The sequence below is a fragment of the Podarcis pityusensis genome, assembly GCF_964106645.2.
Source record: "Podarcis pityusensis genome assembly, chromosome: 11".
Classification (NCBI taxonomy): Eukaryota; Metazoa; Chordata; class Lepidosauria; order Squamata; family Lacertidae; genus Podarcis; species Podarcis pityusensis.
Window position 1 is genome coordinate 8,319,707 of NC_138036.1, and position 26,394 is coordinate 8,346,100.

The following is a 26,394-nucleotide window of genomic DNA, read 5'->3' on the forward strand; positions in this document are numbered from 1 at the left end:
TTGAACCCACAAACCTGAGATTAAGAGTCTCATGTTCTACTGACTGCGCTATCCCTTGAAGCTCCTTTGATCCAAGGCATAAATGAGTAGGTTCATAAAAGCAGGAGTGGCGAACCTTTGGCCCTCCAAATATTGCTGAACTGCACCTTCCATCATTTCTGGTCCCTGGTCATGGTTGCTGAGGCTGATGGGAGTTGCAGTTCAGCAACATTTGGAGAGCCAAAAGTTCCTCACTCCTGTATTAAAGCATCGGTCTTGAAGTTCTGGGTCAGGACCCAATATTGGGCTACAGCCTGACCATAGGTGAATAACAAGAGCAGTCTTGCTGCCAAACAAATATATGGTTTGGAAAAATTAAGAAACAGGGTCCCTAAATTCAGGTTTGGGCTACAGGGGAACCCCAACTTTGAAAGAGCTGAAAATTTTAGGGTATATTCTACTGGTGGAGATCATTTTGCATGCGGGGGTCCATTTCCTGCCCCCACATGCATCGGCAGAGCGCACATAACCCCACCCTTCCCATTCCACCCCCATTCTGTCCTCTTCCAGCTCCAAAAGAACCCACATATCCACCATCGTGCGTCAATTGGACTCGCACAAAACGCCGGCAATCCCATCAGCATTGCCTCTCCCCATGGTAGGCCTCCCTGCATCAAATATAGGTCATTTGTTTTACAGGAAAGGAAGTTTTACAGGAAAGGACAGCAAGAAATACAGAGCTGGGGAGACGAAAGAATTTACTGTCTGCCGTAAAGAGGATTAACAAGCTCTCCAGGGTAATGCCAATGTTCTGTGACATAACATGCCTCGTTGGTCTACTTGGCCAAAGTTACCAGATGTCCCTGTTTCCTGGGGTTAGGGGACAGTCCCTGGATTTACAAATCAGTCCCCATACAAAATCCATTGAAGTTGAAAAGTGTCCCCAGATTCATTGAAAAAAATCTGGTAACCTTATACTTGGCACCATAGTGCATGGGAAGGCAAACTAAGGCCCATGGGCCGGATCCAGCCCAATCGCCTTCTAAATCCGGCCCGCGGACGGTCTGGAAATCAGGGTTTTTTTATATGAGTAGAATGTGTGCTTTTATTGAAAATGCATCTCTGGGTTATTTGTGGGGCATAGGAATTCGTTCATATATTTTTTTCAAAATATAGTCCGGCCCCCCACAAGGTCTGAGGGACAGTGGACCGGCCCCCTGCTGAAAAAGTTTGCTGACCCCTGCCATAGTGGAACACACCCAAAAGATGAGAGCACAGGAAGTCGTATTGGGACCAAAATCTACAGAGGAAATGCTGCCTGGTGGAAGACCAGCAGTCTGCCCCCGATGGGCTATATAGCAGGAATGCATATCCTGCAGTCCTGCAAACGCCAATGAACTACAACTCCCATTGGCCCCGGCCAGCATGGCCAATAGCCAGGGGTGAGGGGAACCGTACTTCAGCCACAACCAGAGAGCCACAGTTTCCCCACTGTGGCGCCATGCAAGACTTAACATCTGTACATGCACATGTCTTGGAAGACAATGCTTTGTTTGTGAAGCTTTTGATAAATTGTAGAATCGTAGAAGGGACACCAAGGTTCATCTAGTCCAACCCCTGCAATGCAGGAATCTCAGCTCAAGCATCCATGGCAGATGGCCATCCAGACTCTCCTTAGAAACCTCCAAGGATGAAGAGTCCACAACCTTCAGAGGGAGACCGTTCCATTGTCAAACAGGTCTTACAGTCAGAAAGTTTTTCCTGATCTGTGGTCAGAATCTCTTTCTTGTAACTTGAAGCCATTGGTTCGAGTCCTACCTTCCAGAGCAGGAGTTTCAAATACAGTGGTACCTTGGGTTAAGAACTTAATTTGTTCTGGAGGTCTGTTCTTAACCTGAAACTGTTCTTAGCCTGAGGTACCACTTTAGCTAATGGGGCCTCCCGCTGCTGCCGCGCTATTTCTGTTCTCATCCTGAATCAAAGTTCTTAACCCAAGGTACTATTTCTGGGTTAGCGGAGTCTGTAACCTGAAGTGTCTGTAACCTGAGGTACCACTGTAATATTAAAGGGCTGACCACCCTCCTTGGTCTCTCCCCCATTATGTGGTATGGCAAATTTTGTTCCTTCCACTCAAAGAAATCTAGCAGGTGCGATCCAGGCACAGTTTTAAGCCCTCCCTGAAAGTACTTAGCTCTCCGAGAGAGGGAGGGAGAGAGAGAGAGAGAGAGAGAGAGAGAGAGAGAGAGAGAGAGAATGTGTGTGTGTGTGTGTGTGTGTGTGTGTGTGTGTGTGTGTGAATCTTCCTTTGCTGGAGAGAAAAGTAGGTGCACAGAGGGGGGAAAGACAGGGGAAAGCAAGGAAACATCAAGAAGAAAATGGGATGCATGCTTTGTCGTTCCAAGCGACTTGGTCAAAACACCAAGAGGAGGGGAAGAAAGCAAAAAACTCTCCTCCTAAGACCACCTGGGAGAGAGCCAGGTGTATGTGTGGAATGGGAGGAGAAAGGCTGCCAGGATGACTTATGGTGTGCTTGGAGTTGCTGTGGGCTATATAAAGCAATGCAATGCAGGCACCCTCCCACTATCGCTGTCTCTGCACGCTCTCTGCAAAGCGATAAAACTTGGCAGAGAAGGAGGCTTCCTGGCCAGGCAGCTGCTCAAGGTAAGATGAGATGACTTCTTTGCTTGTTTAAGGCAGTGTGGGAATTCTAGGGTGCCTGGCCTGGTCAGATTCAGAAGAGAATAAGATCCTTGCACTTTTTAGCAGTTGGATTCCAAAGGGGGGATTTCAACAGGTATATGTTTGCTGTAGAAATCCCCCCCCCTTTTTCCCCTGCATCTCGTCACCCTAACAGTGCACGTTCCTGGTTTGGGGCTCTCTGAAGTATCTGATTCTACACACCTTGCTGGAAAAGGTTTTTTTTTCTTTTTCAACAATCCAGAAGGAAATAAATTGAGCTAGAATGCAACTGTGCAACTCCTAAGGATGCGCATAGTTAGGCAGTCATTCAGTGGGACACATGAGTTAAGATGCGCCAGGGCAGGCTCAGGCTGCAACCCTATATGCCCACTTACTTGGCAGTAGAGATTGTGGTGAAATTCAATATGCTTTGCACTTTTTCGAAACAAGGGGCGAAGCAAAACGTAGCTGTCCTTCAAGAGCTGCCCTTCTCTGAATTTTGCAATGCAGCGTTTACCCAATGCATGTGCTAGGGCAAGGTCTGCCTAATCAGGCATTGATTAATGAAAATAGCGTGCAATAATGCATTGCATATGGGGAAATTGCTTTGTGAAAATGTGTACTATAAGGGAAGCAGCCAACAAAAAAATGTGCATGCAGAAATCTGAACAGAAGCGCTAATGAATTTTCATGAGAACTTTTTTTAAAAAAATTATGAATTGCCATGAAAATGTGGAGAACTGGATGCAAGGTTGGAAAAATGAGAAACCAGAACTGAAAGATTCACACATCCTTACCTAGGAGTAAGGCCCATTAAATTCAATTGGTTGCAAACTTTACTCAGAGCACTCGTTGAATTGAATGAACATAATGAAGTTAGCTCCACTCATTTCAATGCGTCTACTCTGCGTAAAACTCAAGGATATGCATATAGGCTTGCACTGTAAATCAATCCTAATTCTACAACAACCACTTGTGGCAGGTGTTTTTGTTGCTTTATGGTGTCCCACCATCAGACTGACTGTGACTGCAATCCTAGGCACACTGACTTGGGAGTAAACCCCCATTGAGCTCAGTGGGATCTATTTCTGAGTAAACATGTTCTGGCTGACTCTGCGCATCTTGCTTATCTGGCTTCTTGCTGTCTGTTAAAAGCGTCCCCGACAAACTACAACCAGCAGGAAGAGATAAGAGGCAGGAACAGACAGCAAGTACAGTACTTTGAAATTAAGACGAGTCTCTGGAAGCTGAACCGCCTTGTGCTTTTTATTCATGCTTAATCCTTACCGATGGGCAGTTTGCTTGTTTCGAAGACATTCGTGCTGACAAAATTGGGAGGTTCATCCTAGTAGCAGAAACGGATTATTGACTTGTCAAGAGGTGTGGAACTAATTGTCAAATTTCTTGGGCTAGTGGGATAGATGTTTAATGGATATCAGCAAACTGGTGTTGGTCTGTGCCCTCTGGGCATCTAGCTACTTAAAAAGCTCCCTACTAGAAGATTAAAAGCAGCAAATCCATGAGGAACGTAATTCATATGGAGATAGTTCAGAGATCTGCTTCCCAGAAATGGGCTTTCTTGGTAGATGATGAGTTCAGCAGCTTGACTCAAACCAGAGTGAGCTCAAGACATTTTTCTGCATCAAGTGCAGAAATTTAAGGATCCTGCCCACCTCCAGCCCCCACAAACCAGGATGCAGAATATGAACCCCGGCCGAGTTATTTTGGCAGCTGAAGCAGAAGATCCCAGAAGTGTGTCTCTCACTGGCAATGCCAACACTGATCATAATGAATTTGTGGCCTTTTCATAACACCCAAAATCAGCTTCCTCAGTCTGCCTAATAGTACAGCTGGCCCTGTATTACCAAACTTGGTTGTCACTTCTCCACAACCCTAGATTTGTTGTTGTTGTTTAGTCGTTTAGTCGTGTCCGACTCTTCGTGACCCCATGGACCAGAGCACGCCAGGCACTCCTGTCTTCCACTGCCTCCCGCAGTTTGGTCAAACTCATGCTGGTAGCTTCGAGAACACTATCCAACCATCTCGTCCTCTGTCGTCCCCTTCTCCTTGTGCCCTCCATCTTTCCCAACATCAGGGTCTTTTCCAGGGAGTCTTCTCTTCTCATGAGGTGGCCAAAGTATTGGAGTCTCAGCTTCAGGATCTGTCCTTCCAGTGAGCACTCAGGGCTGATTTCCTTCAGAATAGATAGGTTTGATCTTCTTGCAGTCCATGGGACTCATAGAATCATAGAGTTGGAAGAGACCACAAGGGCCATCGAGTCCAACCCCCTGCCAAGCAGGAAACACCATCAGAGCACTCCTGACATATGGTTGTCAAGCCTCTGCTTAAAGACCTCCAAAGAAGGAGACTCCACCACACTCCTTGGCAGCAAATTCCACTGTCGAACAGCTCTTACTGTCAGGAAGTTCTTCCTAATGTTTAGGTGGAATCTTCTTTCTTGTAGTTTGAATCCATTGCTCCGTGTCCGCTTCTCTGGAGCAGCAGAAAACAACCTTTCTCCCTCCTCTATGTGACATCCTTTTATATATTTGAACATGGCTATCATATCACCCCTTAACCTCCTCTTCTCCAGGCTCTCAAGAGTCTCTCAAGAGTCTTCTCTCAAGAGTCTCCTCCGGCACCATAGTTCAAAAGCATCCATTCTTCGGTGATCAGCCTTCTTTATGGTCCAGCTCTCACTTCCATAACGGGTTATAAAACCCAACTCTCACTAACCATCTCACTTGGAAATGAAATTTCAGATTTGGGAAGCAAATTAGGCATTTCCCGCTCATTGCTTGGGCTCAAGGTGAATTTTGAAGGCTGGAACACAAAATGAAACAACAAGACACACACACCCAACAGACACAGCTTCTTGACAATGTTTTTAGTACTCCAGGATTGATGTTACACTGCAATTCAAAGCAACCTTCCGGGAGAAGAAATAGGCACCCCTCCATTTGGTTCTTGTTCTGCGTTGTTGTTTTTAAGCCTTGAGATTTTATGTTGCTGTGTGTCTGAAAAGCAGGGTGTAAATAAAATTATAATATAATATAATATAATAAAACAGAATAGGGGGTTGCTAGCCCAATAAGTCAAGGGAAACATTGCTGAATTTTGCACTCCCACCTTCAGAATGTACTTCAGCCCCCACTCCCAAGTTGTTGGCTTCCGTCTGTCTTGAGAGACAATGGAGTGCACCTCTCAGGGTGAAGTCAAACCATTGGAGAATCACAGCACCTGCTGTGGCTGTAGAGGCTGGTAACTCGTAACTGCTGCCTGTGACTCCTAACTGTGTGGCCTGATGAGCAAGATAATCTGGGGGTGATTCTGCCTTGCATCGGGGGGATTGGGTTCAATTTACAATTCTGTGCTCAAACTGAGGAGATCCTGTCAGAATCAGGCCTGTGATCTGAGAAGTAGCAAGGACTTTCCTCCTGCATAATATTATTTCGCCATATCTTTACAACTGCATGTGAAACATTTTTCTTTTTATTGCTTTTTGTCAATCTGTCAGAACCAGTGCAGTAATAAAGCTACAGGCTTCTAGAGAGTTGCTATAGCTCTGCGCTGTAGTAACCCCTTTGTTCCCCCTGGAGCCTTTCCAACATTTCAGTCCTGTGGGCACTTAAGGGGGTGAGGGGACCTGAGAGCCTTGGTGGAAGGGGGCACAGTTCAAAACACCAGTGTGCCAAAAAGAGAAAAGAGGAGCGAACAAATGTAAACTTTGCTCTTGGGTAAACCAAACAGCTCCGTTGAGTCAGTCAACACACATCGCAGGCAAAGAAAGAAAGTTCCCTTACCCAGGTGAAAATGTACTCCTAACCTTAGCAGCAAAGCATACCTAGGTAAACTGCAAAGCGCGATCTGTACACCACGTTCTTTCCAAAAGCACGTTCTCAGTCCTCTGTCTTGACTCTGCAAGTGGTTACTAGTTTCTGTTCAAGGCTTGGGGGAAAGGCACTCTGCACATGTTGGGTTTCCCTCTGATCATTTCTGCTTTTCAGGGAACAGAAAGAGAAGTGCTGGATTTTCTGTGAAGGCATTTCCCCCTAAGAACATTTGTGAGAATAAGAAAGTGCAGTTGGTTCTTGTGTGAAGGGAGGTAGAAGAGTTAGAGTGAGTTAGAGACAGGATAAAATAAGACTAAGAGGGTAAAGGGTAACAGCATTTTGAATGCATTTTAATTTTACAGTGGTACCTCAGGTTAAGTACTTAATTTGTTCCAGAGGTCTGTTCTTAACCTGAAATTGTTCTTAACCTGAAGTACTATTTCTGGGTTAGCGGAGTCTGTAACCTGAATCGTCTGTAACCTGAAGTGTATGCAACCCGAGGTAGCACTGTAGTTGTGTTTGCAATAAACTACAATCTTCGTTGTTAACTTGAGAACCCGACTAAGACTAAGTGTTTTACCGGGAAGAACCTGGTTGGTGGCAGCAGATTAGTGGTGTACAGATCAATAGTCCATCAAACGACCGGGGGCTCCGTACACAAAAATTCTGGAGAACCAGTAGCGAATGGTGGGGTAGGATGACAGCACTTACCTAACCTCCTGGCAGTGGAGTCTCTGCTGCTTACCAAAGGGAAGTGAGAAGGGGCAGGTGGTGGTGACATTGATGCTGTGGAAACGCACCAGCAGGAACACTCTGCCTGCACAATTGCACAGCACTGACCTCCCTGCTGCCTTGCTCCTTCCACTCTCCCTCCCAAAAAGCAGCAGGGACTCTGCTGCCGGGAAGTCAGGTAAGCACCATTGTCCCACCAACCACTACAGCAGAGAGCCTTTCAGCAGTTGTGTTGGAAATGCAAAACCTCCACTTGCGGAGCGAGACCAACAAAAGATGACATTCCACCTGCATTGTGTGTCTCATTCAACAAAGACCAGCACAGTAGTCACGAGAGATATGATCAAACAAGAGCAGTATGAGGGCACCCGACCAGGCACCTATAAAACAATAAACTTCTTGCCAAGGCAGAGAATGGGTTCATTTACTGACTTCCTTCTCCCTGCCCTTTATCACACATGCCATGCTAGGGAGAAATGGATGGATGTTCTCTCGCCGACATTTCCGGGCACTCCGCCATTCTAGTCCCAACAAACACATCCCCAGATGGACACAAGCCTTATGACTCTGAATTTAAGAGCCAGCGCTGCCCAGCTTATGCCCACGACCCCTCTCAAAGCATGCCACTACTGGAGAGGCTGCAAGGCCAGGTAGGCATACTTTGGACATGGCCAGCATCTACAGCATCAGAGGTCAGCTTGGTGGAAGGCCTACTGGGTGGATCTGATTATTCCTGAACCCCTTTTGTTTTTCATGTTCCGGCAGAATTAGTTGGACCACGACTCCTGTCATTGCTGGTCATTGGTCTTGCTGGCTGAGGCTGACGGGACTTGGGAGGGCATGATGTTGGCTGTCCCTGTGGATTTCACTGGAGTACATTTGGACCAGCTGCTTCTCCCTGGCCGGCTTTTCTCTGAATTGCTTCTAGTCCTAACATGGAAAAGGAGGTGTCAGGAATGAGCCAGCTGCTAGTGAAACTCCACAGCCTGCTGCAGAACAGAGAGAGTTAGATCTGCAGCAGGCTGAACAGTAGCCAGTGCAACTCCCATGGGCACTGGAATGCCAGTTGCAAAGGGAATGACTGAGAGCAGGCTGGAGCACAGCCAAAGCTCTCTGGAAGATCGGTTAGGCACAAACAGGCAAGGAGATAGTTTGTTGGAACAGGAAGAGGTTGGAGCAAGCCAATCAGTCCCAAAAGCCGGCAAATGGGAGGGTTGTTAGACCGGAAGCAAAACAAGAGACGTAAAAGTCGTAAGTTCAATATCTTTTGTAGATCCCGGAAGGACTCTTTAGAAGGGTCATCTTGAGTAACGATATTGGTCAGAAGCTTTGTTAGAGTCGTTCAGAGCTATCTGTTTGTTTGGGTTTTTTGCAACAAATCCTCTTTTTTAATTAGCCACGCTTCTGGGAACCTGGACTTCTGACAGGAGGAGCACATCAACTTGGGAGATATTCATGATCACAGTGTGAGGTCCTATGTATTGTCGCTTTTGTTCCCGGCAGGGTCTGAACACCGTAATGGAAATGGAAGACACCGGAGAAAAGTCTAGCAAAATGCAACCCCAGACAGGGAAAATCTGCAGAGCCCTGAGCTACATCACGGGGGACATGAAGGCGTTGGGAGACTGGCTGAAAGGTAAGCACATAGCAGATGATGCACCGATGAGAACCAGAATGATGCAATATTGCTTTTGAACCTGGAGACCTTTGCTTGAGTGCCTGCTCATCTTCAAAGCTTCTCCTGTACCAACAGCACAATCCTGGGGAGCCTGTTGTCTTCTAGGTGATGATGGACTACAACTTTCATTAGTGAAATACTTTATTGTCACTTGTACAACTTGTATACAGTGAGATTACACGAGCACCCCCCACTCAGCTCTCTTAGTCTTAATTCCCCACATTTACTGACGCACACCCACCAAACCCGAAAGTCAGTTGCCCTGTTGTTATCTTTTCATTCAGCAGCCTAACAGCCCACAGATAGAAGCTGTTCTTTACCCTGTTGGTGCGACTAATCATGCTTCTATATCTTCTGCCCGAGGGCAGGAGATCAAGAAAGTGCCGGCCAGGGTGTGAATCATCCCTGAGAATTTTCCTCACACTCCTGAGGCAACTTTTTTCCGCTATTTCATCCAGCAGATTCACAGGACAGCCCATAATATCTTGTGCTGTATTCACCACCCTCTGTAGGCACTTCCTATCAGTTGATGTCAAACCAGCATACCACATTGTGATGCAGTGTGAAAGGACACTTTCTATTGTTGACCAGTAGAAGGAGATCATCAAATATTGATTGACATCGCTCTTCCGCAATACTCTGAGGAGATGGAGTCTCTGTTGGGCTTTCTTAACCACCACTGGGGCTCAGGACACATTTCCTGAGTCCAAGAAGAGCATAATATGGAGGGTGCCTGCTGGATTAGGCCAATGGTCCATTCTAGCCCAGTGTTGCAGTCTAGGTGGCTCCATCAAACCACGAAGCTCAGTTTACTAGTTTTGCAGAGGAAGCAGTGGGTGGGAACAGGAAGTAAGGCAGCAGAGCTCAGCGGCCAGGAGCCTCAGGTTCAAAACGTCCCTGGTCACTCGCACTGAGGGCCTCTCAAAATCCTGGAGCCTGTCCTGCAAGGTCTGGTCCTGTCCTCTCTTTTACCCCAGGAATATATCACGATACTTTTATTCCTAAGCGTCCTATGTTTGAGATCCACTCCGCCACCCTGCTCCCAGACCATCGGTTTATCTTGCCCACATTCCAACACGAAGTTTTAAGTTATACACATGGAGCGGGTGTGTTGCAATCCCAGCACAAGCTGGCAGGGACACACTCACGCCATCTGCCATTTTAGATGTAAGCAAAATAAATAAACTGTTGTTTTTTTATCTTCAGTATGAACTCTGCCAGCAGTTCAGTCAGCTCCCCAACTGCAAAATGGTGTGGTTTATTTTATTTTTTTATAAACAGTAATAAACGTGTGTCATATTTTACAACTGTGTCAGTGGTAAGGGCCCTACCAGATGTTGCTGAGAATATGCACGTTGGAAACTGTCCCAGACCATAAACTTTCAAACAATGGTAACTAAGACCTACTGGAGTGAGCTAAAATGTGACAATTTGTGCCCCCAAATCTGCCTCTATGTGCATTTTGACAGTGCATGGTCAGTGAGTGTTTAAATACTTGCCCAATGCTTGCTAAGTATTCAGGATCCAGTGAGTGCATCTAATAAAATGTCCCGTGGAAACATAGATCAAACTGTGGGTTCATCTAGCTCAGAATTGTGGGTGGCGCTGTGGTCTAAACCACTGAGCCACTTGGGCTTGCTGATCAGAAGGTTGGCGGTTCGAATCCCCGCAACAGGGTGAGCTCCCGTTGCTCTGCCCCAGCTCCTGCCAACCTAGCAGTTTGAAAGCACACCAGTACAAGTAGATAAATAGGTTCCACTGCGGCGGGAAGATAAACGGCGTTTCCGTGTGCTCTGGTTTCCATCACGGTGTTCCATTGCTCCAGAAGCGGTTTAGTCATGCTGGCCACATGACCCGGAAAGCTGTCTGTGGACAAACACCAGCTCCCTCGGTCTTAAAGCGAGATGAGTGCCGCAACCCCATAGTCACCTTTGACTGGACTTAAGCGTCCAGGGGTCCTTTACCTTTTTACAATGACTGGCAGCAGTTGCTCTCCAGGATTTTGGGCAGCGTTCTCTCCTGACCCACATAGGAGGATGATGGGGAATGAATGATGGGACCTTCTGCACGGACAGGGCCCTGTTTAAGAAGCATCTGGCTGGCCACTGTGAGAACAAGAGGCTGGACTAGATGGGTCCTTGGCCTGATCCAGCAAAGGCTCTTCTTATCTTCTTCTGCCTCTCCCTTTGGACCCCTCCCTCATCATCTAGATGTGTGAGCCTTTAGTCATGTTTTCAGGCACCATCTGTTTTTTGCACTTAGCTGCTCCAATGACGACATTCTCTTTTATATATATATATACATTTTTATTGGTTTTTTTACATATCATTTCCAACATTCATTTAACATAACTTCTTATCTTATACAATATTTTAGACTTCCATCAACACCTCTGATGATTTTCCATTCTTTATCACTATGCATTTCTTAATTTCTCTATTACTCTTAATTATCATTAATAATTCTCATAGTTTTTCTTGCAATATTTCAAATAGTCCTCCTTACAGAACTTCTTGCAGTCCTACTAGCGTAATCTGTTCATTACAATTGCTTTTCAAATAGTTCATATATTTACTCCAGTCTTCTAAGAATCTCTGGTCCCGCAGGTTTCGAATCCTTCCTGTTAATTTATCCAATTCTGCATAGTCCATCCATTTCATCCGCCACTCTTCTTTCATCGGTAGTTCTTCTTGCTTCCATTTTTGTGCCAATAATATTCTTGCTGCCATCACTGCATATAAAAACAACTTACAATCCTGTCTGTTAATATCATCTCCTACAATGCCGAGTAAAAATGCTTCTGGTTTCTTAATACATGTATATTTCAACATTTTTTTCATCTCATTATATATCATTTCCCAGAAGTTTTTCACTTTTTTACATTCCCACCACATGTGATAGAAAGTTCCTTCCTTGTCTTTACATTTCCAACATTTATTACTTGTTTTATACATTTTAGCTAATTTCACAGGGGTGATATACCACCCATACATCATTTTCACCACATTTTCTTTCAAAGCATTGCATGCAGTAAATTTTAATCCTTCCTTCCACAGTTTTCCCCAGTCTTTTAACTGTATATTATACCCAAAATCTTTGGCCCAATGGGGACATTCTCTTTCAGATAAGCCTCTGGTGCTTCAGTTTGTCGACTGGGTCCTGCGTGGCATCTCTCAGGTGATGTTTGTCAGCAACCCGCTGAGTGGTCTGCTCATGTTAGCTGGATTCCTCGTCCAGAGCCCTTGGATCACACTGACATGTTGCACTGGAGTCATTGTCTCAACATTAACAGCACTGATCCTGTGCCAAGAGAGGTAGGTTTGCCCCTGAATTATTCTTTCATGACTCAAATCACTTCTCTCTTCTTGTTTTACATGCTTATATATACATATCTTTAGGCACCAGGCAAAAACATTCCTCTTCTCCCAAGCCTTTGGCCAATTAAATAATCTGTGGCCTCTTAAACTGGGGGTGTTTTTGTTTTTATTTGTTATTATGGTGTGTTTTTGTGTGTGTATGTGTGTGTTTTATGTTTTTATGTTGTAAACAGTCCTGTGATCCTCTGATGAAGGGCGATATAGAAATTTAATATTATTATTATTAATATTATTATTAGGCGTCTGGGCTTATTGACAACTCCACAAATATCCTATGTTCTGCAATACATTAGACTGAAATTTTGGACACAGAAAGCTGAAGTTCTGTGAGCAGAATTATACTGTTCAACGGAGGGGAATAATAAGTATTATGTACTGAGCTTGGTCCTGCCAACCTAGAAGTTCGAAAGCACGTCAAAATACAAGTAGATAAATAGGTACCGCTTCGGCAGGAAGGTAAACGGTGTTTCCGTGTGCTGCTCTGGTTCACCAGAAGCGGCTTAGTCATGCTGGCCGCATGACCCAGAAGCTGTGCACCGGCTCCCTCAGCCAATAAAGCGAGATGAGCGCCACAACCCCAGAGTCAGCCATGACTGCACCTAATGGTCAGGGGTCCCTTTACCTTTTTACTGAGCTTGGATTCTAGAACAATAGGCAGGTAGGGTCCTAGAAGGCAGCAACCTGATTGGTCTGCAGCAGCCGCCCAATCCGGCTCCAGGAGGAAGTGAATCAGCAACCTGATTGGCCTGCAGGAGCAGACCAATCAGGCTCCAGGAGGGGAGTTGAATCAGCCAATCACACATTGTTCAAATAATGTATATATAGCCAGAGGTTTTGAGGGAAAACGCACTCACTCACTGTTTACCATGAGCTGAAATAAAGAGCATGAAATCAACACTCAACTCCGAGTATATTTCAGGGGATGTGGTCAGGAATCATCCCTTCCTTGCCAGCTACCCACAGAGACCCTCAACCATTAGGCAAGGGCAGTCATTGTCCGTTATCACTCTTGGTCACAGCCTGGGGCAGAGGCAAATATCTTCTGCAGTCATCAAGACTGCTCCTCAGACCCTCAGCTTCAGCAGCGACTGCGGATGAGGATACAGTTGTAAGCATTTCCAACCTCTTCTGCTCCTCACGCAGGTCAGCCATTGCTGCAGGACTCTACGGCTACAATGGCGTGCTGGTAGGAATGCTCATGGCTGTGTTTTCTGACAAGGGAGAATATTACTGGTGGCTTTTGCTTCCTGTTGCTCTCATGTCCATGACGTGGTAAGTATTTTGGGTTCCAAGTGTGCATTTTGTGAGTGTGTGTGCTTCTCCACTTTGCCCCCTGTCCACTTTGTTCTCCTCTCACCGTCAGGCCATAAGGTGCATTTATATTATACAACAAGGGTAGCCAACCTGGTGCCCTACAGATATAGCTGGATTACAATTCCTTTCAGCCCTAAGCATGGACCATATTGGCTGCAGCTGATGGGTGCTGGAATTCAGATATTGGGTGATGGGTGTTGGAATCCAATATTTGGATTGGCAGCATGTTGGTGGGGGAGAATTGGTCTTCCTTCCTTCCTTCCTTCCTTCCTTCCTGGAACCATAGAAGCTATCATACCCCCCCATCAGGGTCCCAATCCAGATTCTTCCCACCTCCTAATGTATGCATGATCAACTAAATATCTGGCCTTTCGGGACATCTTCGGGAGAAGAAAATACAGTGGTACCTCGGGTTACAGACGCTTCAGGTTATGCGTTTTTGGGTTGCGCACCGTGCCGAACCCAGAAGTACTGGAATGGGTTACTTCCAGGTTTCGGCACTTGCGCATGCACAGAAGCACTAAATCGCGCTTTGCGCATGCACAGAAGCGCCAAATTGCGACCCGCGCGTGCGCAGACACGGCGCTGCGGGTTGCGAACGAGTCTCCTGCATGGATCACGTTTGCAACCTGAGGTTCCACTGTACTATGGAGTAAGCCTTACACAAATCCATAGTGGATTCCCTAAGACTGGTGGGTGGTTCCTTGTATGCCTCCATCCTCAACTCCTGCAGCCAGATTGGTGCCAAACATATTGCTCTGCTTTCTTTTGGTCCACATCAGTGAGGCTGAGAAGGGGGTCTTGTCATCTGGGCATCCCAGGACACACACTGCCTAGGCTCGCGCCCCGGGGAGGTCTCTTGGATGCAGCAAAAATAAACAATGCAGGAGGTAACAGTTGTGAATTACCAGTCTTTGCAATCACAGCAAGTGCTGCAATCCTTCAGCGGTTTGACTTCACCCCCAGAGGCACACTCCATTATCTCTCGAGACAGAGGGACGCCAAAAAAACCCGGCTCCTTTAAGAGAAGCAACTATGACCCAGAAGGCCAGCTCCCGAACTTTTGTTATACCATTCATTAAGCTTGCGATGGGTTTTTGCATAAACAGCAGATGACAATGCACTCTGTTAGAATTCCTGCTCCATGATTGCAGTCATGGGATTGTTGTCTATCACATGACGGTGTATGTTTTGACTCCACAGAGTGGAAAGTGACGGAGACAGGATGTTTGTGTTACTGTGTTCCATGAAGTGGGACTATTGTCCTTTGTTCTTTTTCTCTTTGCTGTCTGATGCTGGAGAGAGAGGGAGCCATTTTGCAGTGCTCAGTGTGTGTTTATATGTAAATAAAATAGATTAGCCAAAATGCTGAGTTGCTGAGGTCTGTCACGCAAGCTGCGAAGACTCTGCGGATCCCTAAGTGTGCCGATGTCTGTTGGCATCAGTTGCTGTGATGTTTGGGCAGAAGAAAGCTTTTGAAGCTCCCGAACAATCAACCAGGAGGGAGAGAACATGCCAGTCGGACATGTGTCTCTGCCAGGGTCCTACTTGAGTGTAGGACGAGCTCCTGACACACTCATGTTGATATTTGGTGTGGGTTTCTTAAAAAAACAAAACAAAATCCTTCACCTAAAGGCACACATGCAGAGCTAATGTATTATGTGGTTTCATTCTAAGTGGGTAATTGAGTCTGGGTTTTATAGGCCTTGTCCCATATTCTAACTACAGTAGTGCCTCCGTTTACAAACTTAAACAGTTCCGGAAGTACGTTCTTAAACTAAAACCGTTCTTAAACTGAAGCGTGCTTTCCCTAATGAGGCCTCCCGCCACCAGTGCCCTTCCACCGTTTGGATTCCGTTCTTAGACTGAGGTAAAGTTCTCAAACCGGGACGCTATTTCCGGTTTTGCGGAGTTTGTAAACTGAATCGTTCTTAAACCAGACGGTTCTTAAACCAAGGTACCACTGCGCTTCACTATATCCCGTGTGTCTGCTAAACCAGAAATTACCTCAAATTCCTTTTTGTTTGTTTTTTTTTTTGTGATTTTTCATTGACATAGTTCTACAAACTCCCACTAACTGGTTCCTTTCTTTCCATTCATTTTGAAAACAATTTTCCCTCCCTTCATATAAACTGAACACTGAACCGAAACAAGTTTATTGCATGAGATTCATTCAACAGGAAGGTTACATTCCATGCTGCGTATTGTGTATTGTGTATCACTTTGAGAAATATGAGCCAGTAACGCCAAAACAAAACAAAGCAAAACAAAAATGCCAAAGTGATAAAATTTCTCCCTTTGGCTCTGAGGACAAAAAAACCAGTTACTGAGCATGCATTCAAAACTGTTTCCAAAGGGGGAGCACTTTTGCTCTCTGCTGAGCACTCACTCTGATCTGTTTGTGGGGAGATTCGACAAAGGGCTCATCCACACCAAATTTCCTCCTCACTTTCTAGCCACCGGTTCATGCTTTTCCAGTCCGTGTGCAAGCACTTTTTTCTTCCCTGTCACTTTCCCTGCAAAACCCACTCTTTTAGATGCAGATAGTGTATGGATAAGGGAGGCGGGTGGCGCTGTGGTCTAAACCACTGAGCCACTTGGGCTTGCTGATCAGAAGGTCGGCGGTTTGAATCCCTGCGACAGGGTGAGCTCCCGTTGCTCTGTCCCAGCTCCTGCCATCCTAGCAGTTCGAAAGCACACCAATGAGAGTAGATAGGTACCACTGCAGTGGGAAAGTAAAAGGCATTTCCGTGCACTCTGATTTCCATCACAGTGTTCTGTTGCACCAGAAGTGGTTTAGTCTTGCTGGCCACATGACCCAGAAAGCTCTCTGTGGACAAACGCTGTCTTTTTTGCCCTGAAAGCGAGATGAGCACCACAACCCCATAGTCGCCTTTGACTGGACTTGATTGTCCAGGGGTCCTTCACCTTTACCTTTATCGTATGGATAAATGCAACAATGTTTGGAATCCATTCATAAGAAGCATAATGTCTTGTTAATAATAATTTTACATTTGTTGGATTAATTGCATCACTTATGTCCTCTATTGTGTACTCTATTCTATTGTGTTGGTTATTTTCCCTCTTTCTTTCTTTTCATATTATTCACATCTTTCATATTTCTTTTCTTTCATTGAAGATTTTTCACTGAAAACTTATACAGTGGTACCTCGGGTTACAGACGCTTCAGGTTAAAAACGCTTCAGGTTACAGACTCCGCTAACCCAGAAATAGTACCTCGGGTTAAGAACTTTGCTTCAGGATGAGAACAGAAATTGTGCGGCGGCAGTGGGAGGCCCCATTAGCTAAAGTGACACCTCAGGTTAAGAACAGTTTCAGGTTAAGAACAGACCTCCGGAACGAATTAAGTTCTTAACCCAAGGTACCACTGTACATACATATATATGTGTGTATACACACACACACACACACACACACACACACACACACACACACACACACTTTAACATTCTTGGCAACCCACAGAAAACCCTAATTGCCCTTTGCTCCTATTCAGTGTGAAAGAGCAGGTTTCCTACAGAAAGCTGTGGGGCAAAAAAAGGGGGGGGTGCTCAGAAATGGACTGGGGAAATGCAAACATATGCCTAGAAAGCATGGGGGCCAAAAAAAAAAAAGTTAAGGGGGAGGGGCCCTCAAAGTTGCACCAAGCAACTGTCAACCTTCACTTTCCAGCACATTTTTCTAATTGCTTTCCTTATCACAAAACAGTCCATTTTGGATGGGGAAGCGGGTTTGTTTCGCAAGATCTCCTAAACAACTTTCATTGTGCAACTCACACAATGGTTGAATTCCACCAGAAAATAGCTACAGTTTGGAAGCCTGCTGGAGCTTCTGTAGCAGCAGCAGCAAGCTGGGTAGAATTTTGTTCGCAATTTCTCCAGGCTTTCTGTAAAAATATAAAAAATAAACAGAAGCCAACTCCCCCTCCCAATACGATTACAGTAGAACCTCAGGTTACAGATGCTTCAGGTTACAGACTCCGCTAACCCAGAAATAGTACCTTGGGTTAAGAACTTTGCTTCAAGATGAGAACAGAAATCGTGCTCCAGCGGCACGGCGGCAGCGGAAGGCCCCATTAGCTAAAGTAGTGCTTCAGGTTAAGAACAGTTTCAGGTTAAGAACAGACCTCCAGAACGAATTAAGTTCTTAACCCAAGGTACCACTGTATTAGACATTTAAATGTTTTCTGCTTCTGTGCTTTCCCATGCTTAAAGAACTGTGTACACATTGGGTATGAGCCAAAGCTCCTCAAGGCTCCTATTTGCCAAAGCAACTCTGTGCACACAGGGAGCTGCCCCAATTTCCTTTGAGTAGGGATGGGAGGGAAATTCAATTCAGCTGACAAACAAGAAGAAGAGAAGAGTTTTGGATTTGATATCCCGCCTTTCACTCCCTTTAAGGAGTCTCAAAGTGGCTAACATTCTCCTTTCCCTTCCTCCCCCACAACAAACACTCTGTGAGGTGAGTGAGGCTGAGAGACTTCAAGGAAGTGTGACTGGCCCAAGGTCACCCAGCAGCTGCATGTGGAGGAGCGGGGACGCGAACCCGGTTCCCCAGATTACGAGACTACCGCTCTTAACCACTACACCACACTGGCTCTCTACCTGATTCACACGATTCAAAGGCAAATCTACCTGATTCACACATTCCGGGGGGAAATATGCGGGTTGACACACAGCCATCCGGCAAAATTTGTGCTTTCCTGAATGTTGCAATGCAGATTGGCAGTCAACTTTTTCCTGGCATCCATCTGTCTCGGGAGTTGATGGAGGAGTGCGCCTTCGGGGCTAAAGTCAAACCATTGGAGAGTTGCAGCGCCTGCTGTGGCTGTAGAGACTGAGATGGGAGAGACATGTTTTGTTGCAGCTGGGGCAGATGAAGGGGTCCAGTTCTGCTGCTGCAGATGCACTATGGCATTTCGTCTCTCCATGCTCCTCCCAGTGGTCGTTCCTCCTCTGGTCACAGCTATGGATGCACGACTTGACTGCTTGTCTCCAGGCACTGTGGTCGTCCGCAAGGGATTCTCGCGTGGCTGGGTTGATATTGTCAGCCTCCATGTCACGTTTGCAGACATCTTTGCAACGCAAGAGTTGGTCTGCCAATGGGCCTGGTGCAAATCCATTTTGTTGTTGTTGTTTAGTCGTTTAGTCATGTCCGACTCTTCGTGACCCCATGGACCAGAGCACGCCAGGCACTTCTGTCTTCCACTGCCTCCCGCAGTTTGGTCAGGCTCATGTTTGTAGCTTCGAGAACACTGTCCAACCATCTCGTCCTCTGTTGGCCCCTTCTCCTTGTGCCCTCCATCTTTCCCAGCATCAGGGTCCTTTCCAGGGAGTCTTCTCTTCTCATGAGCTGGCCAAAGTACTGGAGCCTCAACTTCACGATCTGCCCTTCCAGTGAGCACTCAGGGCTGATTTCCTTCAGAATGGATAGGTTTGATCTTCTTGCAGTCCATGGGACTCTCAAGAGTCTCCTCCAGCACCAGAATTCAAAAGCATCAATTCTTCGGCGATCAGCCTTCTTGATGGTCCAGCTCTCACTTCCATACATCACTACTGGGGAAACCATGGCTTTAACTATACGGACCTTTGTTGGCAAGGTGATGTCTCTGCTTTTTAAGATGCTGTCTAGGTTTGCCATCGCCTTTCTCCCAAGGAGCAGGCGTCTTTTAATTTTGTGACTGCTGTCACCATCTGCAGTGATCATGGAGCCCAAAAAAGTAAAATCTCTCACTGCCTCCATTTCTTCCCCTTCTATTTGCTAGGAGGTGATGGGACCAGTGGCCATGATCTTCGTTTTTTTTGATGTTGAGCTTTAGATCATATTTTGCGCTCTCCTCTTTCACCCTCATTAAAAGGTTATTTAAAAGAAGAGAAACATAGTGATTCCATTGTTCTCTTTCGCATTTTAAAGGAACAAATACTGACAAAATATCTGAAAAAGGAAACTTTGTTGTTAGATCTGCTGTTAAAAAAAAAGAAAAGAAAAGAGATTGATACAAATAGAAGTTCTTCCCCTAGAGGGAGCTTGTGAAACTGTTATTAAATTTGAACTGCGGAGCTTCGCAGCTGCAAACAGATTAAGATCGTGGGAACAGACTTCTGACCTTGCATAACAATGTCTTCAGAGGCTCTGGTGCGTGCTTTCTGCAAGACAAGTGCTTTATTGGAACAGTTACATGAGAAGACGGATTTGATGACTGTTGCGATTAGAAATTTTGGACAGGTAGTGGGTATCTATATAGAACCCACCCAGGAATCAACTCAGGAGTGTGCTCTGACAAATCAGATGAGGGAAGAGGTTGTTGTTGGACCTCGGGTGGCAGAGATGGAGGGAGCTGCGGCCCAGCAGGAACATGAGTTGTTGGATTTGACAAATGAACTTGGAAAAAGCCAGATTTGGAGAGAGAGTTTTGTTGGGCTTGGAGATGGGGGGCTGGATAGACCCCCTTATGCAGGGATGTCTTGATTTTTCAAGTCTGGCAATGGGCCATGAGGAGTTTGGGGTTGTGGGGGTCCTCAACTCTGGAGGGACCTTGAAACATGCTTTTAAATACCGCATGGAGTTCAGTGTGGACTATGGAAAAGGGGCTGATCTGTCGAGAAGGGACAAAAATACTGTCAAGTTGGAGTTTCCACGAGTGAAAGGACCAGGAGACAAAGTAAAGTACAGGTATAAATATGAAGAAGATCTGCGGAAGGGACATGGAAGAGACTTAAGGGCCTCGGACATAAGATTACCAGGTTAATGAACTAGATGGATGGGATAGAAAGGACTGACAAAACCCGGGACCAGGAGGAAGAGACGTTGGATGAAGATTGGAAGAAAGTTTTTAAAAAAATTTATTTAGGATTGTTTTGCAAAATTAATGAGTATTAGAAAAATGTTGGAACGAAACTATTTGGCTTTAGCAGAAATGTTAAAAAGAACTATGCAAGAATATGCTTGCTGGTCATTGACCGTATTAAAGATATTTGATTTGACTATGCAAGAATATGTTATGATTATGAGAAATTGGTATAAATAAGATTTAAGTTTTAAGTTTTAGGGTCTTTTATAGCAAAATAAGGTTAAAATAGATTAAGGTAATTTAATGACAGAATATTATGAAAAATGGGAAGGATTTGCTGTGATAATTAATAACTGGAATACAAAAAAGGGAGGTGTGAGGAGGTCGATGAAATAAGGCAATGACAGTTAAGGATTTGGTAATATTGGATCTGTTTTTAAATGTTTGTGGTTTACTTTTGTTTTTTGATTTTGATGTGTTATGTGTTTTGTTTTTGTTCTTTGATTTTGATTTTTATCGATTTGTATTGTTTGATTGCTGTTTGCTTTTCCCTTGTTCTTTTTTCTTCTTTGTCTCTTTGTTTTTTCTGTAATTTTAAAATGCTTAATAAATATCATTTTTAAAAAATAAAAAAATAAATAAAAGGTTATTTAATTCCTCCTCACTTTCTGCCATCAAGGTTGTGTCATCTGCATATCTGAGGTTGTTGATATTTCTTCCGGCGATCTTAATTCCTGCTTGGGATTCATCCAGCCCAGCCTTTCACATCATGAATTCTGCATATAAGTTAAATAACCAGGGAGACAATATACAGCCTTGCCGTACTCCTTTCCCAATTTTGAACCAATCAGTTGTTCCATATCCAGTTCTAACTGTAGCTTCTTGTCCCACATAGAGATTTCTCAGGAGACAGATGCAAATCCATATACTACACTAAAACGTGCTTTAAAATGCATATACAGTGGTACCTTGCCTCCCGAATAAATTGGCTCCCGAATGCCGCAAACCTGGAAGTAAGTGTTCCGGTATGCGAACGTTTTTCAGAAGCTGAACAGCCGACATGACTTCTGCTTGAGTGCAGGAAGCTCTTGCAGCCAATCGGAAGCTACTCTTTGGTTTTCGAACGGTTTCAGGAATAGAACAGAGTCCCAGAACAGTAATAATAATAATAATAATAATAATTTATTATTTATACCCCGCCCATCTGGCTGGGTTTCCCCAGCCACTCTGGGCAGCTTCCAACATAATATTAAAATACCATTGTCTATTTGACATTAAAAGCTTCCCTAAAGCTTGAGAACCAAGGTACCACAGTAATAATGAAAGTAACATTAAAAATGCATTATATTCATGGAAACGGCTTTGCAAAAACATGTACAGTGGTATCTCTGGTTGCGAAGGGGATCCGTTAGCAACATGAAAAGAGTGCAAGCCACAGCGGCACGTCTGTGCATGTGCTGGTTGCGATTCGCCGCTTCTGCGCATGCGCGTGACGTCATTTTGTGCGTCTGTGCATGCGCGAGCGGCGGAACCCAGAAGTAACCCTTTTCAGTACTTCCGGGCTGCCGCAGGACATAACCTGAAAGAACGTAACATGAAGCAGATGTAACATGAGGTATGACTGCATGCAAAAAATTGCATCGGACATCCCGTTGTGCAAGTGCAAATCACTGCTGGCAGGACCTCTTAGCTGAATCCCACGCAATACAGTGGTACCTCGGGTTAAGTACTTAATTCGTTCCAGAGGTCCGTTCTTAAGCTGAAACTGTTCTTAACCTGAAGCACCACTTTAGCTAATGGGGCCTCCTGCTGCTGCCACGCCACCGGAGCACGATTTCTGTTCTCATCCTGAAGCAAAGTTCTTAACCCGAGGTACTATTTCTGGTTTAGCGGAGTCTGTAACCTGAAGCATATGTAACCCGAGGTACCACTGCATTACTAACTGTGCATCTATACATATAAGTTAGGGTAAGCACATTTTAAGACAAAACTGTGTCCCCTTAGCTCTGTTGTGTTTCCTCTCTGTGTACAGTGATGCTCTTTTGTTTTTCTATTCCAGTCCTATTTTCACGAGTGCCTTAGCCTCCGTCTTCAGCAAATGGGACCTGCCGGTTTTCACGCTGCCCTTCAACCTGGCTCTGAGCATGTTCGTGGCCGCCACTGGCCCCCACAACCCCTTTTTCCCCTCAACGCTCATTCAACCCGTGACCTCAGTGCCCAACATAACGTGGTGGGAGGCCGAAGCATCTTTGGTAAGGGCAGTTTCAAATGCTCGCATCTCTCAGCCAAGGGAATTCATACGGGTGGGCCATCTGAATGAGGGAACAGGGGGTGGAAACAAACCACTTTCAGACAAAGGATTGCGGGGCCCGATTCCTGCATCTATTACCCTTTACATTCTGGTTGCTCCTATACTGGGCTGAGCACAATAGGATTCTGCACCAAGGGGCAAGACAAATGCAAAACCTCAAGCTGAGAACAAGCCTTGAGTCATGGACACTGGACAGTGAATCCAGGGGAAATTATTCTCTTTTAAAAAAAAAAAAATGTGGGTGAAACTGTGTGATTAACAGGTAATAGACAGTCTTTTAAGAAAGCACCATAACTCAATAAATAATGTATAACAACTGTACTGGAGGTAAACATTTGAACCAAACACATTTCGACTTTGATGCCTTCCTCGTTGGCCCTAATTGGCTGCATGTATATAAATAAGCATCAAATATCAAATACAGTTTTTAATATGTTGATTACACGATTTGAGGTTTCATCCTGGCTTGTGGTTTCACAGTTCTTCTATACTGAGGCCCAAGTACGTAAAAGAGTGCCTCCCCCAATATCAACCATCTCAGGCCCTATAGCTCTGAGGGTGGTGATTTTACGGCGTGTTGCCTAAATGGTGCTACTTAGTAGTGGTCCCATGCTTCTCCAATCCCCTCTCTGGTAGTGTCCATCTGCTCCCCCCCCCTTGCTCTTAATATTTCAGTAGTTTTTTTATAATGTTCCTGTTCACCCACCCATGTGGTGGCTGAAACATAGGGGATTTGAGGAGCAAACTTGGAATTATTAGCAGTGAGGATGCTTGGTTTGCCTGAGGTGGTCACTGCACTCTGCCTAATGGCATTATTATTATTATTATTATTATTATTATTATTATTATTTTATATAACACCAAAGAACACAGGGTGGTTTACAACATGTTGTTGTTGTTGTTTAGTCGTTTAGTCATGTCCGACTGTTCGTGACCCCATGGACCAGAGCACGCCAGGCACTCCTGTCTTCCACTGCCCCCCGCAGTTTGGTCAAACTCATGCTGGTAGCTTCGAGAACACTGTCCAACCATCTCGTCCTCTGTCGTCCCCTTCTCCTTGTGCCCTCAATCTTTCCCAACATCAGGGTCTTTTCCAGGGAGTCTTCTCTTCTCATGAGGTGGCCAAAGTATTGGAGCCTCAGCTTCAGGATCTGTCCTTCCAGTGAGCACTCAGGGCTGATTTCCTTCAGAATGGATCGGTTTGATCTTCTCGCAGTCCATGGGACTCTCAAGAGTCTCCTCCAGCACCATAATTCAAAAGCATCAATTCTTTGGCGATCAGCCTTCTTTATGGTCCAGCTCTCACTTCCATACATCACTACTGGGAAAACCATAGCTTTAACTATACGGACCTTTGTCAGCAAGGTGATGTCTCTGCTTTTTAAGATGCTGTCTAGGTTTGTCATCACTTTTCTCCCAAGAAGCAGGCATCTTTTAATTTCATGACTGCTGTCACCATCTGCAGTGATCTTGGAGCCCAAGAAAGTAAAATCTCTCACTGCCTCCATTTCTTCCCCCTTCTATTTGCGGTTTACAACATAAAAACACCAAATACATCCCAGGCAGGATCCCCTCCTTGATTTGTGGGTGCTGTGTGTGAGCAGTTGTCTGTGGCCCATGCCCAACACCAGATTTGCCTAGGTAAGCCACAAACAGTGCCAGTTTACCAAATAAGCAGAGTAGGCACCGACCTCTGGGCCCCACACTTTTTAGGGGCCCTGCGACAACAGATCAAAATATTATTGGTGTGATATTGAAGGGAAATTACAATCTAGCCTTCTTCGTTCATTGTGAGAGCGGGCCCTGATATTTCAGCTGACTAGGGGCCTCCACAGGGTTTAATCTGGTACGGGTCACACTGGAAACAGCAGCAGCAAACCTTGCGCTGATTTTAAGCAGTTTCCTTTGCCCCCTAACCCACAAAGCAGCTGTTTGTGGGTTTGGTTTACGTGACAACCCCAGAGCCATAGAAAAACACCCAGCTGGAAAAGTTGTGCATAAGATTTTATTGTGGCAATCGACTTTTATATGCGCCGCGAACTAACTCCCCTAACTGCCTAATTGGGCCCAATCGACACATTATGCCATCCAAGTGATCTTTCCAACTTCCAAACACCCTGGATCTCGGAGACTTTGGTCTCTCGTTGGCACAAGGGCAAATAAACAGCCCAACGTGATCAGGTGGGAAAGGGCCAGCGCCATGCTTCCTGAGAACAGATCCAAGCTCAGCAATCAACCTAGCCTTATCTATAACCACTTTAGCTTCAGTTGGTCACCCACTGAATAATTATGTGAAGAGACCTTCAAAGTGTGAAGCTGCCAAGATAATAATAATAATAATAATAATAATAATAATAATGTTATTTATACCCTGCCCCCCCAGCCAGAGCCAGGCTCAGGGCGGCTAACACCAGTAAAATTGCAGTAAAATCATAAGGGGGGGGACCAATTTAAAATACAGGTTAAAATGGAATTTAAAATGCAGCCTCATTTTAAAAGTAGCCCATAGATCAAAACCATAAGGGGAGGGAAAACATAAGAGTCAAACTGAGTCCAAACCAAAGGCCAGGCGGAACAGCTCTGTCTTGCAGGCCCTGCGGAAAGATGTCAAGTCCCGCAGGGCCCTAGTCTCGTGACAGAGCGTTCCACCAAATCGGGGCCAGTACTGAAAAGGCCCTGGCCCTAGTTGAGACCAATCTAACCACCTTGAGACCTGGGACCTCCAAAATCTTGTCATTTGTGGACCTTAAGGTCCTCCACGGGGCATACCAGGAGAGGCGGTTCTGTAGATGTGGGGAGGAGGATTGAATTTATGTGTCAAGGTAGCCTGAGGTCCGCATTCCCTTCCAGATTGTCTGTGGCAGGTCAGAAGCAACTCACATGCACACTACAACGTACTCATAAGCCAACTTCTCTCAGCCGCCAGGAGCATCATAACCAGACACTGAAGGGACCTGTCAGGAGTAAACATGGACCACTGTTACCAAACCTTATGGGAAACAGCCCTACTAGAAAAATAAACCAACAAACTGAAAGTAGCATGGGGACGAATAAAAGAGGACATCTTCACCCCGGTGTGGTTCCCCTTTGTTACATACGCAGCCCAACAAGACGACAACAGGAACCCACCGACAGCATATGAATCAATATGGCTAAATTGACCCAACAATTCTCACACACGCAAACAAAACTCACTGCTATAGTCAACTATAGGCAACCAACCATGCCCTGTGTCCCAATCTCTCTCTCTGCCAACAAAAACTAATAAATGAATAGAAATAGGACAGACCCGTGTGATGCTGACACAAAAACCTTATGCGTACACTATGTAGGGGATGCGGGTGGCGCTGTGGTCTAAACCACAGAGCCTAGGGCTTGCCAATCAGATGGTCGGCAGTTCGAATCCCCGCAATGGGGTGAGCTCCCATTGTTTGGTCCCTGCTCCTGCCCACCTAGCAGTTCGAAAGCACGTCAAAGTGCAAGTAGATAAATAGGTACCACTCCGGCGGGAAGGTAAGTGGCATTTCCGTGCGCTGCTCTGGTTCGCCAGAAGCAGCTTAGTCATGCTGGCCACATGACCTGGAAGCTGTCTGCGGACAAACGCCGGCTCCCTCGGCCTATAGAGCGAGATGAGCGCGCAACCCCAGAGTCGTCCGCGACTGGACCTAATGGTCAGGGAT

General features: G+C 45.5%; 1 protein-coding gene across 2 annotated transcripts in view; it reads left to right on the forward strand.

The window, feature by feature from the left end:
* Nucleotides 1-2,191: 2,191 nt before the first annotated feature.
* LOC308458687 (urea transporter 1-like) overlaps nucleotides 2,192-26,394 on the forward strand; it is a 35,829-nt gene continuing 11,626 nt past the window's right edge. The window contains exons 1-5 of one of the 2 annotated variants that reach the window (XM_080973567.1): nucleotides 2,192-2,640; nucleotides 8,727-8,859; nucleotides 12,026-12,215; nucleotides 13,422-13,550; nucleotides 22,463-22,655. In XM_080973567.1, the coding sequence (XP_080829693.1) occupies nucleotides 2,494-2,640; nucleotides 8,727-8,859; nucleotides 12,026-12,215; nucleotides 13,422-13,550; nucleotides 22,463-22,655 (792 nt within the window). In that variant the 5' untranslated portion in view covers nucleotides 2,192-2,493. Of the gene's footprint in view, nucleotides 2,641-7,660; nucleotides 7,874-8,726; nucleotides 8,860-12,025; nucleotides 12,216-13,421; nucleotides 13,551-22,462; nucleotides 22,656-26,394 lie in introns of those variants that run through there. The other variant, XM_080973566.1, reaches the window with a different exon arrangement.